The sequence below is a fragment of the Buceros rhinoceros genome, unplaced genomic scaffold (assembly GCF_000710305.1).
Source record: "Buceros rhinoceros silvestris isolate BGI_N320 unplaced genomic scaffold, ASM71030v1 scaffold7531, whole genome shotgun sequence".
Lineage (NCBI taxonomy): Eukaryota > Metazoa > Chordata > Aves > Bucerotiformes > Bucerotidae > Buceros > Buceros rhinoceros.
In genome coordinates this window covers 81,168-98,071 of record NW_010393628.1, presented here as the reverse complement: position 1 = coordinate 98,071, position 16,904 = coordinate 81,168, and the positions used below count along the sequence as shown (strand labels likewise).

At 38.6% G+C, this 16,904-nt stretch overlaps 1 protein-coding gene across 1 annotated transcript in view; it reads left to right on the top strand.

Annotated features, from left to right (window-relative positions):
- ADAMTS18 (ADAM metallopeptidase with thrombospondin type 1 motif, 18) overlaps positions 1-16,904 on the top strand; it is an 80,103-nt gene that overhangs the window by 46,597 nt on the left and 16,602 nt on the right. Inside the window, exons 13-16 of the mRNA XM_010144918.1 lie at positions 3,118-3,290; positions 5,240-5,370; positions 5,507-5,630; positions 6,818-7,062. Coding sequence (XP_010143220.1) covers positions 3,118-3,290; positions 5,240-5,370; positions 5,507-5,630; positions 6,818-7,062 — 673 coding nt within the window. The remainder of the gene's footprint in view (positions 1-3,117; positions 3,291-5,239; positions 5,371-5,506; positions 5,631-6,817; positions 7,063-16,904) is intronic.

Genomic DNA, 16,904 nt, shown 5'->3' with positions numbered 1-16,904 from the left:
AGAGTGCCTGAGAGATTTAAATTAATACTTAAATGATATCTGTGGGACTGCATCCTACCCACTTCACAATAGTGCATTGTTCAGTCAGGGTAGAGTGGAGTTCTAGGCATGTATGCAACCAAAAGACTAAATCAGAACTGCTTGAACACGTCTTTTCAATCTCTTGTGTACAATATCTGTAACAGTGACCACAGACAACACAGATGTAAAAGGACGCAAAGTAACAACACTATTTAAAATACTAAATAAAAATGATGTCTCTGAAAGACCTTGCAGACCTTTCAAATTAGTGCAGAATAAAATAGTCTAGCTTTGTGATACTGTCGTATGATCATAATAGGAGCAGAAATGTTCTCACTTGAGTTTAAATGATTAAAAACCATGAAAAAGCAGGAGTCCAGAAATCAGTCTAGTTCCCTTTGTAATGCATAAAAATGCTTTCTTTGATCAGATGAATTTTAGGTTTTCTCAGTCGCTGTGTTGCACTGCAGTGAATATCCGTTTTCCTTTCATTGTTCATGAAATCTGTTCTTAAAAGGATACTGCAGAATTAATTTAAGTACTCTTGTAGCATTTAAGTATTTGAGTCTGATATGACATGGAGTATTTACATCTTTGCACTTATACTCCTTTTACAAATCATTCTTTGGAGACTGTTTTTGCTGGCCTTTCTCACCAAATGTCTCCCTTTTCCAATCTTCCTCAGAAGGTCTCGGCTCTAACAGCATCTGTTCTCGCAGGTGTCTTTACCCCTGAATGCTAGCGCTGGGGAGGTGCACCAGTGGATGCAAAGTGTAGGCTGTGGCTGTGTTAGGAGCACAGTACCACTACAGAGACACTGGAATACTCTGTGCAAAGCGTTCTGGTGTAAGTGCAGTTATACTACCAGAGCTTCTGTAGGCAGTCAAACCAAAATCTGCTGGTGGTATAACCAATACAAATCTCATTTTGTCATGGAATAGACTTTTCTGAGAAATTTGGTTTTGTAGATCCACATCTAAGTTCATGCAGATTACTTAATACTTACCGGCATTTCGTTGATGAAAAACAAAGGTGGGGAAGTTTCCATAATTATTTGGCCAACAGTTTCTGTAATGGGAGTGTACTCTAATATTAAAATGCTGTAACAGAGCTGGGAAACAGAATCCCACTTTCAGTGCTCCCTTGGTTTGGTGGAATTTTATACCATCCTCAAATGCAAAATTGTGGCTAAATATCATGATCTAGCCATAAGTAATTCTATTATATTGCTTGCTTGGTGGCATTTACTTAGAAGGAGGTTGCTTCTTTTTCTTACCCTAAAACAGTTTTTTTTCTCTGGGGCTGAAGGAGGTAAAAAAATCACACGTGTGCTGGGGAGAACTGAGTGAGGACCCAAGGGTTTGGCTGCCTTACCTTAAAGCTCTCACCAATTGCACAAAATCAACATAAATACACCCTGATTTCAGAGATGTGAAATATCCTGACTGCCCTTCACAGACTGAATTGCCACCAACTAGGACAGAATATTTGGCTTTAAGACCTGCACTGCTGCACCCAGTGTCAGTGCTAGCTGCACTGACTTCAGGAAAGGTCACTGATTGTTGGAGCTTTTTTCCACAACACATTTTGCTGGTGCTTTAACCCAGTTTTAAATAGAGTAGTAGGTGGTTTTCCACATCTTCCTTTGAAAGACTGTTCTGTAGCTCAGAATTCTGGAAAAGGCAGATACTGTGTACATTCAAAGCTGATTCGAGACATTAAAAGCAGGTCCCAGCTTGATTAGAGGGTGAGACATATGAGGGTTAAAATTTATCAGAAAGCAACACAAAACGCACCTGGGTTTTCTCAGCCGTGTTGGACCAAGCTGTCTCCATGTTACTCCAGATGCACGTTAAGAGAAGGTGCATGGGATACTTGATGTGGAGAATAGTTGTAACACAGTATTTAGGGATTTAAACAATATGCTGCACCTGTATCTTTTATACTATTGTTATTTATTATTAATTATTATTGCTAGTTAATCTATTATTATTCAGTATCTTTTATATTATTCTATTTTTCTTCCTTAACGTGTGCGTAACATGGGCAAGCTGTCCACTGAAAGATCGTGGCTTATCTTCCATGTATGTGTGTTCCCTAATTTTTAAAAATCATTATATAAATGTGTGCAAGCGCAGCACTGTTAAATTTCTTTTCACTTGACAAGAAATTGTATAATACAACAAATGGTTCTTAGAATTTGGCATTTTGAAGATTTGGCTCAGTATTTGCAAATGTATATCTGAGCACTATGAAACTGCAAAAATAATGTGAATTCCTATGTAGATCCATAATGAATGCTTAAGTGAGTGAATACATTTCTCAGCAGCTTGTGAGACCTCTCAGTCACTTTAAAAAAGGCATGTCTTTCTTCCATTTTACATTATTTTATGGTTGTGTGTAGAGTTAAAAATCTGTTATTCTGATAACTGTTATTTTTTGATACTGGAAAAGTAAGAGAACATGCTTTTTTCGTTTTGGCCAGCATTAAGGAAAATGCCTAGGTAAGGTTTGCTGAAGTGGATGTGACATGTTTGAAGTTATCCATGAATTCCAACATTCTCCTAAAGCAAGACAACTATGCACAGTCCTTGTTTCCCTTCACTCTGTAAAAGCACATTTTTTTCAAAATGATTTACAAAACAAATGAAAAACCAAATGTAATTATTCATTCTGTTTATGTTTGATCAGTGTTATGTTATCCTTTATTAACTTCTTGTGATAGGTAATTCTTTGCACATGTTCATGCCTGGGTTACTACCAAGTAAAAATAGCTGTGTAACAGGATTGAAACCAGCCAATACAAAACAGCCCTATAAATTTAAATTAGTGAAAACATGACTCACCTCTAGTTGGTTGCATCTTTGCTGAGTTTGCAGTGATCCAAGTAGATAATTCATGGCAACTGCTTTGCTTGGTTTTAGGAACCATGAAAATTAATGGCCCTTATAAGAAATAGTGATCCCCTAAGACAGTAATACATCCTGTCATGTTCTCTGTGTTCTCATACACGTGACATGCCAATCATACAGAAAGTAGGTTTTGCAAAAGAACTGGGTTCTCTTCTTCTTCTTTTTTTTCTTTCTTTTTTTTTAGGCCACAGTATGGAGGCAAATTCTGCCAAGGTTCCAGTCGTATTTATCAACTTTGTAATACTCAGCCATGTCCAGAGAATAGCTTGGACTTCCGTGCCCAGCAGTGTGCAGAATACAACAGCAAACCTTTCCGGGGATGGTACTACAAGTGGAAGCCATATACTAAAGTGGAAGGTAATTATGCCACCACTCTGATGGACAAAGGCAATTGCAGGAAGCAATCTCTAAGCTAATCCGTCCATATTCTCTGGGCAAATATCACCCTGATGTAAGCAAACAGAAATTCAGTTGACTTATTTGAGATGTGTTTACTTTCTAGCATAGTTGAATCCGGCCTCCTGTGCAATACTGCCTGTATGAACATGCAAAATTGGTTTTGGTGGTGAATTTAAATCTCTGTCCTTAGAATGACTCCCTGGCTGTTGCTAGTCCTCTTTCATTTTATATTATTATTGCTTAGTGTAAAACCAAAACAAAACAATTTCCATGGATTTTTAAGCATGGGAAATGTGAGCTCCCATAATAACACTACCAGAATCTTCCTTCCTTTGGAATGTTCTCAGATTTTGAAGCGTATCAGTAAATCAACCTTTTGACTTTTCTGCTGGTATAGTCTCATGAGAATTGGAAAAACAAACAATGTACTGGCATCAAGCTTTTAAAGTCATCTTTTACTGAGAGAACTTTACAAAGTTCAGGTCTCAATAGCTATTTCTTCTCTTTTGTACAAGCATGGTTTATTTTTACTTTGTACATCTTAATTTTGCAAATATTTTTGAGTCAGTATTCATTTTTGTCCAACACAACAAATATTTTCTGCAGTTTGAAAGCACAATTGGTATCTGCAATTGCTACTAATTGAAAAAAAGTGGCTGGACTACGTCACATTGTCGCTGCTTTGTTTAGGAGCCGTAGAAATTTGCTTTTGATGATAGTAAGTGTATAATTTTATATATATGTATACACACATATACACATATAACTTTAGTTCATAGCCTGATTATACTTTCTTCAAAAGTCGTTGCAGGCGTTTGTCATGCGTATTTAGAAACCCATGTCCTTACAGCCACCCTGAACAGAGAAAAGAGGAGAGATGGTTGGACAGCATGTGACAGTGGATATTGTCTAACCAGGAGAATAACACATTGTGTTAACAGAAGTTAAGGTAGCCTGCATTGCTTTTAAAGGCAGGGGCTGCATTTAGTAAAAGAAAAGGGAGCTTAAAATAAGAGACAAAGGGCGTAATTTTCAAAAGCAAGACATCCCCAAGTGACTCTGAACTTGAAAACACCCGTCCTTACTCTCTCAGCTGCTTTTCAGACCCTCCCCTAAGATCTACATTTATAGTCCTGAAAACATCATCTGGTTTTGCAAATCGCTACAGATGCCTTGCCTCTGGAGAAAGGACAATTGAAAACCCAGCTGCTTATATAAGAATAAAAGGGTACTATTTTGAATCCAATTTCATGTTCTTCAGATTTTGTTACAGTTTTATTTGTTGCACTGTTCCTATTAAAATGGCGTATTTGAGCAATTGTGACAGTATTTACAATCACATGACTGGTTTTGTCTAATAGAATTGATCAGCCCTTATAAGCATAACATCCCATCCATGTATAAGAAATTTCACTGACAATGGTTGGGACTTTTTAGAGAAAAAGCACTTTTGTCAGGGGAAAATCTGGCCCCAGCCCTAGCTTTCAGCTGAACTGACAATTTGTGCCGTCTTACATCTTTTTCAATTTTTAACTAAAAATCGATATTACATTCCCCCATTTCTCTTAATAAAAACTGAAATTTGGAACTGCGAACCAGCGGAACTGAAATCAAGGCCATATCAACAATGTGCATATTTTCACACTGGTTTTCAATTCTTAATTCTATGTGCAGACAGTCAAACCCACAAGTTGGATTAAAATAGCGTAATATATGCAACTGTATTTGGCTACATTTCTGCCCGTCTTGGGGTCCTAATATGTCACCACACACAATCCTTGTAGCTTGTCATCCCGGATGCAGGAAGAAACAAGAAATGAGGTGCTTTTTAAAAAAAATTATTTAAACTGTGCTGCAGGTCTGCTAATAGTTTCTTGTCTTGTTTTTTGTGGTTTTTTTCCCCCCAGAGGAAGATAGGTGTAAATTGTACTGCACGGCTGAAGACTTTGACTTTTTCTTTGCAATGTCCAGCAAAGTGAAGGATGGAACTCTGTGTTCTCCACATAAATATGATGTTTGCATTGATGGAGTATGTGAAGTAAGATAAAATTAAGTTTCTTACAATCCTAATGTATATTTTTTTTAAGTGGTCAATTGACTTCTTTTGGGGGAAATGCAACTGTTCTTCAAAATCCTTTGTGTCTGAATCCTTTGCTTGTGCCTTTTGGTTGCAGCAAGTAGGGTGTGATCATGGACTTGGTTCCAAAGCGGTACTGGATGCTTGTGGAGTTTGTAAAGGAGACAATTCAACGTGCAAGTTCTTTAAAGGCCAATACTTGATCCAGCACAAAGCTAATGGTAAGGAAAGCTGTTCCACATGATCATTAACTCATTGCTCTGCTGTATCCCCGTGTAATATATATGACTCTTTGCTCATTAGGGCAGTGGCTGAAAGTCCAGATGTGAACTGAAAATCACAGGGAGAGTGAGAGGAGAGTTCACATTTCTCTTGTTTCTTGGTAACAAGAAAGCTATGAGCATAAGTCTTGGTTAGTTAATTTGCAAGCATTCCTCTTGGTTCTTAAGCCACATTTTCCCTTTACGTGTGAATTTCCTCTTGAAAGAGTTCTTAAGTGAAAAAATAGCTGTCAACAGCTCTGACTGGAATGGGGCTGCAGAAGATGTAAAAAGCGATGCACAGCATAATGCCAAACATGACAGTATTTCCATGTCCACTTTCAAATTAAATTGACTGGAAGCTGTCCAGCTGATCCAACAGATGATCCAGTCACTGGGAGGTGGACTTTTCTTCAGTGGACTGTCACAGGCTTCTTGTGAAGTAATCTCACTGTGCTGCATTTGCTCAGGCATAAAATGCAGATAATATTTCTTTACCCATGGGAGTATTTTGAGGATCCATTTTACTGCAGCAATATAGGCCAGGAAATTGTTCAGGATATAGTAATACAGAGATACAATGCTAGAAAAATAATCAGAACTGAATGCTCTGTGAAATTAGCTGTGTGCAGTCTGTTGGAGACAGTCAGCAATGACTGTAGAATGAGTGAGGTGTCTGCATTCTCAGCGTGCAGTGGCTCACAGCTGGGAGATCCAGGGGTATAGAGGGTTTTCTGAAAGCTCTCTGCATCCCAGTGCATCTCACCTCAGAAACCTTGTCCAGGATGGAAATAGTACCTTCCAACTACTGCAGGGAACTACAGGGAAAACACGGTAAAAAAATTACAGTGAAACCACCATTACTCTGTTCTGCATTTTTCTAAGGTGAACTTGCTTTTTCTTGTCTTTAATCACAAACAAAAATCTCAGGAATTGAAATACCTCAGAGTTACTCTGATTACAGGCTGCACAGGGGGGTTAAAATTAGACCTGGTTTCTCCTTGTAAGAATGGAGTAACTTTGGTTGATCAGAACAGCTGTCTTAATTGTCTTTTAAACTGCAAAAAATTCCTAATTGGCTCAAAGATGATAAGCCATCTCTATCTGAAGGACAACTGCGAATGTATTGCTTGCTTCTTTGATTTCAGACTACTACGCCGTGGTCACTGTCCCAGCAGGAGCACGTAGTATACAGCTGCATGAAATGCAAATCTCCACCAGCTACCTGGCAGTGCGCAACCTCAGTAAAAAGTATTATCTGACAGGAGACTGGACTATTGACTGGCCAGGAAAGTTCTCTTTTGCTGGAACAGTTTTTGATTATCAACGCTCTTTTAACCATCCAGAGAGTCTATATGCAGCAGGACCAACTAATGAGACACTGGTCTTTGAAGTAAGCTTTCTTCTGTTTATTCTTCCCCTGATGTCTATTACAGAATTAGTAACGACACCTTTAGCTCTGCACTGTAGCTCTCAGCAAGATTAAAGAATAGCACTGAGTCACGATAGTATTTAGACTTAATTGTGTGGTCATGCTAGATGGAAAGGCCTTTCACCAGTTTATCAAGGTCTGAAGCTTAGTAAACTGTCATGAATTCAGTGCAAAGGAAGGGGCATGACACACCACATAGCATTGTTTCTCAGTTGTAGAAGAGTGGTAATCGAGATTATAAACACATCCCACAAATGGTATACAATAAAATTCAGTGATGTAAAAATTAATTCTAACATTATGGCAAGGCTCAATGGTAACAATTTCAAACAATGCTTCTGAAACTGCAGGTGCCTGTAGCCACTTCACATCTACCTTGGGACACAGATGGCCAAAGTATCACACATGGGCTCCTGGGTAATTTCTGTTGCTTCAGTTCTGTTGGCGATAGGATCTAAAATAATGAACTTTATGTGTGTTTATCTCCTAGTCAAATTATTATCACCTGCTCTGTCTGCCAGATGTGTTCAAACTATGTTTAGTAGAGTATAAATCTGGTACTTAGATATTTTGTTCCAGTGTTACAATTTTGAAATTGGCCACTAGTACTTCTGTTCTAAGAACAATCTCTTTCTGCATTAGGTTACCAGAACACCTGAGGGTCACTTTCTGGCTGCAGCGATGAAGTCTTTGCTCCCTGTCAGCCACATCAGTTTGCCTGCTTTGTCAGAAAGCTCTAACAAATCTTTGCTTTGTAACTCATCTATTACGTCTGTTTTGATGAATCCTTGCCTGTGAGAAGGAAGGAGCCCTCCCCAGAAGGGATGCAATTCCTTCCCATACTTTCCAGCAATACTCTGCTCAGCTCACTATCCAACACATAGCTTTCAGTGGTGCGGGCTTGGGGAGCATGAGGGCGAGCGCTGTACCCGTTCTCTGAGGCAACAGTCTGCGGTTCTCGGCCCCATCCTGTAACCCTGTACCTGAGAACTGCTCTCTGCACAAGTCCAGCTGGAGTGCTTAGCTGAAAACTCTGCATCCTGTCTCCCTTACGCAGCTTTGTTCTGTTAGGAAACACAGTAAGTGCAGGCAGTGACATGAAATATATTTTTCGAGAGTATTTAAACTTACACAACCGTTCAGTAAAGTGTTTATTTGGGATACTGAAGAGCCTTGCTGCCATTTGTACTGACTGAGGAACATATTTAAACGTATCTTTAAGAACCACTGAAGTTCACGGACCATGAACACATGTTAAAGTACTTTAGAATGAACACGTTTTAGAATGGAGTGTTAGACATGGGCTGAGGACGTGTATTTTTACAAATTACTATCGCACTTTGCAGTGCTTTTTTTAAAACATTTTTTTCTGACTTGAAGAATTTTCATTTTGGGTACCAATGTTAATAGGGATGCTTTAGTCCAAGGATGAGTTTGGTCTACAAGTCATGCTTTCCCATCTGCAAAATATCCTTACACCAAAGATACAGGCACACTTAAAAATACTATGAAATGTTAAGCTGAACTCTCAGGAATCTTACCCGTCATAAAGCAGATTGACCTGTATTATTAGAGAGCTAAAGTATGAATAATAACTCGCCTGCAAGATGACTTGGCGGCATATTGTGCACATTCTTTGCAGAACAAAGATTAAAGAAAAAAGTTTTAATGCCAAATAACACTTCTATTTTCATCCTATTAAATTATGCTAAACAGTTTTATTAAGATTTAACATTTAACTGGAGGCTATTGCTCCTTTGAGAGCTTATTTAAACTTCCCTTGTATTTTTATTGAAATACCTACACCACCGGCATGGGTAAGACTCTAACAACTGAAACTGTAGCAGTTACGTATTCCCCGGTTGTACCTATCTATGAGTTGTAGTTAAGATATTTTTTCCTTTCAATAGTTTAAGCAACATTCACAACAAGCTGCATTATGGGAAAAAAAAATGCAAAATTTAGTGTGTTCAGAGATCTGCATTATTTTACCAGTAACTCTAAGCACAAAACCCGCCAGTGGAAACTACGCTTTTTTGAGAAAACACACACACTGCTGAAGATGTTTGCAACAGTAATAATGAAACAAATCCTGCTTTAACTATAAATACCAGAACCTGACAGGAGGCTGGAAAAAAGAACTGTTTAAGCTTACTACATTGTAGCCCTGCTTTTATTTTTATCTCAGCTGCAATTGTCAAAGAAGCCTACAAAAATATCCTGCCAGTATTTTTTTGTCCAATTAAGTTGATTTTCAATAAGACATGTCTTTCTAGGGTTTGAACTTCAACTTCTTCCTGTATCTTCAGACATTTTTTTCCTCATTTTTTAATTAGGTTCTGTTTGCAAGAAATTTCACACTAATTTTCTAGATTAGGGTATTTTTTTCCCAAAGAATTCCATGCAAGCCCTTGTAAAAGGGCATACCGCAGGTACTGAGAAATTGAATACATTGCACACATAAGTACAGGAACTTTTATTATTCAGGTGGGCAGAAAATACAAGGTTTAGTAGGTGTTTTTATTGTCATTCCACTCTGATCTGAAAGGCAGATTATCACCATCTTGTGACTGTTTCATTTTGTAGTCACAACTTTGCTACACATTTGTGTGGTGACTCAAATGGTGCGGGTTTTCGACCATGTTTCTGAATGCAAATCAGCCTGCATGTATCCGGACAGTTCAGGTTATGCACGTCCTCTGAGCAGCATGCACAGGAGAGGATGGGACCAGAGCTCTCCAGGGATGGGTCCAGACAGGTCTGGCAAGTCTGTGCTCAAGGCAATCACTTCCTTTGAAATGAAGTTTGAGTATTTTCTTGAAAGAGACATCTGAAGCATGTATTAAGAGAGAAAGAGGAAACCAAATAAGGAAAAAAAAATCTTAAAATTCCCTATTGTCTTGTGTATCACAAGTTCAGCCTTGCAGTTCTACAAAATGTTTTGTATTTATCTCTTATTGTACAGTATGTTCCTATGCATCTGGTTTTCTATCAGGTTTTTCAATAAGTCATCTGAGTATGTATCATTCAATCAGACTTTTCAGACCTAAACTCTATTCAAAAATGGGCAGGAGACAAGAAAATGACTGATAAGTGTTTTTCCTTTTTTACTCTGGAATTTCACAAAAAACCACACACATATATATTTACATATATTATATGTATATAATTATGGGAGTGAATCATACAAAAGGCGGCAGTGAATCCGTAATTTAACTAGATTGGAGATTGTGGGAGAACAAATACAAACTTGTAGTGGCCAAATATTTCCTGAGGAGGCAGAGACCATTGAGAGATGAATGTGGAATTAAATGTGTAGGACTAGTAGTATTTCCTGAGCACAACTACTGGAAATGTAAATGCATTATAGGATTTTAGAATTCATCAGAACCTTTTCTAGATTACTCAATGATTAATTTCACAGATGAAGGTGAAAACTAGTAAACCAGTGCCCTTCAGAATTTGTGTATCTGTGTCCCTCTGAATCAGTAATATTGATTCTTTGGTGATCATGGGTTTGTAGAAACCAGTAAAAGCTGAAATGAAAAATATTCATGGATTCAGAAGATAGTTCCCAAAATAGTCAAATTCAGGATAGATGAAATAACAGACGATGGTCAAAGGGGTAGAAATATGATAGTTAAATGATAATCTAGGATCAGAAATTAATACCAGGGTTTTGAAATCTGCTTTCTTAGCAGATTTCGTAGCATAATTGTCTCATCTTAAATGGAAACAGGCTGGAACTTTTTAAAATGTAGTTGACTATATTCAGCTCATTTACTTGTCATTTGATCATAGGTAATCTAAGGTCAGCATTTTCAATTTAAAGACCTTATCAGTGTTTTGCTGTTAATTGAAAAATATTTAACTTGAGGAGATAGAAACAGTAAATTCACCATTCATTTATTTAGCTTTGCAAATAAGGGCTGCCAATGGGCACCACTAACTGCTGGAAATCCTTTCCAGAAGAGGCTAGCAGAGCACAAGGGACACTGCCATCAGAGGGCTCTATCAGTACAGAACTTGTCTGAGGTGCACTCCTGACATTCAATTGCTGAAATATTCAGTCACCCTCCAGGACTCACTGGAATTATGGCACAGATTCTGAAAAAGAAAAAGGAACTGTTGTGTGGGCATAACAAACATTGCATGACCAGGGACTGATACACTAATGTAAAAACACAAGAATTTAATAATTTGTTTTTCCATTCTATCAAGAAATGGATCAAGAATTGACTGTTTTGAGAAGTCAAATACGATTTGAAAAAGTACTGTAAAACTTTTCAGGATCAGATGGGATCAGTATCTTCTCTGAAGTTTGAGGTAAACTTGGGGAAATAATGAATCAAGATATTGTGGAATCTTTGTGGAAAAAAAAGATAGTTTATTTCAACAGCAATAAGTAACAGATGGGAAGGATGCTTTGCAAAGAAGCAGACATTCACAGGAAGAGAAGGTGAATGGAGCTTCAGGACAGGAATATGTCTAATTTTAACCAGTAAATCACTTCCTCTGTATCAATAGGGAAAAACCAAGAAAGGAGGCCAGGTGGAATGGCTTTGCTGATGATCTAGCTACCACTGGGAGAAAGCCAAGTTGCAGTTATAAAGCATTACATTTATTATTAGCTACTAGATGATAAATTTGTACCGATTTCCCCTAAAGAGAAAGTAAGCCAAAGAGAGCTAAGATGTGCTTATAAGATACAGATGTTGATTCAATGCAATGGATAAAAGGGTTCTCCTTCGGTGAGGAGAGATTAGCTGGACAGCATCCCTCACCGTTGTACATTCAGCATGTGAACAGTAAAAAAACGGAGACACTATAACAACAGAAGATAAATTTGAAACAGCTGAAGTAGAAATGAGATCATACAGGACCTTTCAGGGATACTCTTTTTTTCCTTTTAATGACCTTAGTGAACTTTCTTGAAAAACAATAGTTTGTCATAAGCTTTTAGTTAAGATTGTGTTTAAAGTTACTTTAGAAATATTGAAGGGATAAAACCCCTTTTGTTTTAAGGTTTGGCTTAAGTAACCAATGGATAATTCTTCCTTTACTGGTGCTTTCCAAACAGGTGTTCGCTCACTTTCCTTTGAAGCTCCTGGTGTTAGCCACTGTCAAGGATCCCGTCCAGTAACTGTCCAGACAAGACATGGGTCCTGTTTTAAAACTTGTTTTAAACAGTTTTCCATCAGCCTCATGTGCTGCACGCTTAGAGTTATCCTACTGAAACCAGAGTAAATTCATAGAAGTCAATGGAATTTATCTTGATTGAAAGGAGACATCAGAATCTGGCTTAGGATGCTGGCTGTTACAGTTTTCATCAAACAGCATGCAGACTCACAGTGGACGAAAACTACAGGTCTCACAAGCATAACACTGCCAGGGACTCATCTTCCGTAAGAGACAAACTTCTCCGTTTCCCCGTAGTGGTATAACTGATGGCTCACTGCAGATAACTGAACCCCGTTAGATCCACCTAAAGAAATTACCAAAGACTTAAAAAGCGTGGGAGTGACCCAGGAAATGTAGATGCAATCTGAAGACTCAGATCAAAGCTTCCATGTATGCTGGGATTCCAGGTCGGTGCATAATTTTGTAAATTATATAATTTTGTAAATTATGCACGTGTAGAATGACTGAAGATGGAAATGCATGAAGCACGTATGGGTAAACACTAACTGTTCCTTTACCCGCCTTTTCCTCTATGCCCAGCTTTGCTCTGTAAGGCGATTTGTAAATATCTGTTAGTCCTTCACAGGAATAAGAGTTCATTTTTTCAGCTTGTTACATGCAGAGCATCAGTGTGCTTTCCTGGACATTGGACAGAATATTATGGAAGAAAGAAGAGTTTAACATTTTGTGCCCTAAGCGAAAGCCACAGTTCTTTTTCTTTGGAACAGACCTGGCAGATTCCAGCCATAGAGTCTGTGGTTTTCGAACTCAAGAAGCTGTAAATTTTATAACTCTGCGCCCTGCGGTCAGAGCTGCTGAGTGTTGTGTCTGAAGTCAGGTGGTTGGTGTGTTAAAGGTAGACATTAAACAGTTCTACTGAGGAACTGGAAATGTTTAAGGAGGTTGTTTGCCAGCTGTAAATTTGGGAGCAAATGCCAGTTGGCTGAAAAGATGCTGGAATGCATCCAGTTAAGTAGACTAGCACTGGAGGTCTTTCCAAATTTGTAGGTCTGATAACTTGGCTGAATATGCAGACTTCAGTTACTGGGTTGTTAAGGAAGGGCTTTATAATGAATGTTTGAAAATACGATAGAAAACTTTTTATATGCTCATTACTTTGGCAAAATTGCAACTTTGCAATTGTATTGCATTCCTGTTGAAAACTTGGTTGAACGTTATACGTCGTGTACTTGTTTTCAGCTGAGTGCCAGGGACTTTAAACTATATGGTTTTGTGCCCTGCAATATTTTGTCTCTAGTACTTTTCAAGGGTTCGATTTTGCCCTTTTTCTAAGTATGATAGGGGTACGAGGGGGTACAAGACCTGCCTGTGATGCAACTCTTGCTTTGCAAACACTCCTGCGTGTAGTCTGCTGGGGGGCGAGGAGTTCCAGCTTTGGCTGCTGGCCAGGAAACGGAGAGGACGTTCACTTCATCTGCCTGTTATAATTGTGTCTACCGGCCAATGCGCAAGGGGCTGTAGCCCAGGTCTGAAAATGCGTATGGCCCAGCTTGCCTGAGGTGCAGAGTTTACCCCACAGGCACTCAGCAGGAGGTTGCAAGTTTCTTACATCACTGTGTGGTTGTTCTCTGAAGTGCTAGATACTAAAATGTCTTGTTCTGACTCGTCAGAGATCATTTGCTCTTCATTCACTTCTCTCTGTTGAAGCACCAGGAGAATACTGCTCTAACAGGAGTAGAACTGGTTGCCACTTCTATCTTCTTGTCCTTCCACTTTTGTGTTCTGGACGGGTGCATTCATTCTGTTTCTTGCCTCTACTGTCACAAAGTAAAGAGGTGTCTCAGAAGACACCTCTTTAGCCTAATACTTCAAGATACTTTTATTAGAAAGGTTTTAAGCTTTACTGGTTTTCTGACCACTGACATCACACAGTTGTCAGAATGAAATGAGACGAGGGCTATCCTTTACACAAGGGTGTAAAGGGTCTTGAGGTATGGACAAAACCTCCTCCTCTTTTGACACTAAAAGGCCAGATAGAATTTCAGCCCCTGAACTAAAGGAACACAGAGCACCGCTAGTAAACTGGGAGAAAGTGCATCCTCACAGGACCATGAAAGAGGAAATCTGACTTTGACTGCTTATACATTAGCCAGATCTTCTCTAACACAAGAAGAAAATGAAGCTACTCTCTGCAATTGTGGCTGCCTGAGATGCTGAGATCTGAGCTAATACCTTGAACTTGTAGCAAGAGGAAAAGCAAATTAAAGCATTTTGAGGCCTGTAAGAACCAGGAAAGCAATTGGTTTAATTAAACAATAATTTTCCAGGCCTCAATTCTTATTAGGGTTAACACACCCTGTTTTTTTTTTTTTTCACATATTCTGAAACTTTACACGTTAGATAGTTATCTCAGTTAGTCCTTAAGAAAAAGATAGTAGAGTGAACACATATTATTGAAACCTAGTTTTTTTTCTAGAAACTGGACTTGACGGTCAAGATTCGAAGTGACTATGGAACAGCCCTTTTAACAGAATTGGACTTTTTGCTACCAGCAGTCAGACAGCTTTCTAAAAATAAAAATTTATACAGAAGAGATATTTTCCTTCCTCTGAAGAGACTGTTATATCTTGTAAAACATTTACATCAGATAGTGAAGCATAGCAAAGGAGAGAAGAACTGGCACAGAACTGCACATTGATGAATTAGCATGAAGTAAAATACAGAAATGTTGTAACAAGCTCATTAGCGAGCACCACGTGCTGTGAGCACCGAACGCGGCAGAGGACTTCTGGAAAGACAGGATGAGATGCAGAGGCTCAGAGCCCATCTGTGCGGGCAGCGCTGCGTTGCATAGCAGTCTCAATTCTAATGCTTCCTCATGTCAGTGTTTGATTTTAATTCTCTTCTTGTAAAATAGTTGTGACATATACATACATGACTCAACCCTAAAGCAGATACAGCAGTGTTATTTCAATCAAGAATATTCAGTAAAAATAGAGAGGCCAGTAATCACTCTCAGATCTACTTCTTCTGTAATCACACAGGTATTCTAATGTGCTCAGGAATTAAGCTTGGATGGGTGAGGTGAAGACTTTCACATGAAATACTTTCATTTACCTTTGCTTGAAGGATCTTCTAATCTGAATCTGCCAATGAGAAGGCACATGCTCTCCAATTCTTTTGGAAGTATTCTGCCTATTACAGTCCTAATTGCTATATTCTCAGTTTGGATCATTATTACGGTTCATTGACTGAAATAAAATCTTTGGATGCAAAGAACGGAAAATACAGCATCCGTTATTCTTTCTTCTAGAAAAGCAAACTGTATGCAGTCCAGATCCTTCATGTGTTCACCATTACTGAGCTGCAGGTCGTGTAAATTTGGTCTGAATTTTCACTGTCATGGGTAATTTCTGTTTCCCAAGGGGTACATTTTCAGAATACTTTAAAACCCTTGGCTACGTTTCCAATTGTTATTTTGTCTCTTGGTCTTAAATGACATAAATGCAAGTTTGTCGCTATTTAATGAAACCTGTCTATACAGAGATACTCTACCTACTTGCAGTGCTTAAGCACTTAGGTTAGACTTCATGTGAACTTCACTGTTATTTTATTATTATTATGAATGATAACCATTAATGCAGACTGAAATTGTACTTGAACTGCTAGTGCTTATCAAAAAGCATATTTAGTAACTGAGGTTAAGGGCACCTGCTCTCTATATTACTATGATCAGAACCATATTGGTGAAGAATAAAATGTAGCAGAGCTCTGTAGCTGTAAACTCTTGCACTTCTATTAAGTATGAATATAAATGCACTTTGCTACCAAAAATAGTGTCTAAAATACATATAGTTAAATAGAAATTTCTCCCCAAATTTAGGTATGTCAGATGTTCATACATCTTGCATTGATTATAATTCAGACTTGAATACAGTGAATTTTAGAAACTTGCCTACATGAAAACTGCAATATATTTCACCAGTAAAATAGTAGAGCCCTGAGAGCCAGGCTCCTTGAGTTAAATGGCAAAGATTGTTATTATAAACTGTAATCACGCTTTCTATAAATTTCCTAACACATTATACTAAAAGCATGAAAAGTAGATTTTTACAGTTCTTTTCCCCTTGTAGACACCCAGGGACAGGTCCTCTCCAGGACTGAAGCTTTATTAGCTTCACGCATCATGAGAAAAATACCAGCTAAGGCTCTTTCAAAGAAAATTTATCAGCAGTCTGCATAGAAAAATGGTTTTTTACAAGAAAAAAAAATTATACCCTCAGCCTCAAGAACTGAGGAAGCCATTTCTAACCACCTCTATTCCCAGTCCCCACAGCTATACTCTACTGCTTTGCTCAAGCTTCTTTCAGTAAAGCATTTGAGTCCTGCTTACTTAATGGGCAAAGGCTTCTTCATTCACCGAAAGCATTGTGGAAGGATCAGCTGGTCTGGGCTTTGCTTACGAAAAGGGAGCTCCAGCTCCTTAATCCATCCACTGCACTGCCACGAGCAAACTCCAGCACCACTTGCTAAGAGCCAGCTGCAGAAGCAGAGCAGTGAGAGCTGGGGCAGGGACAGCGACTAATACTGCACTGCCAAAAGGCGCTGGGTGATACCGCACGTCTACCGGAGGCATTTCTGCTTCAGCAATCCAGTGGAAT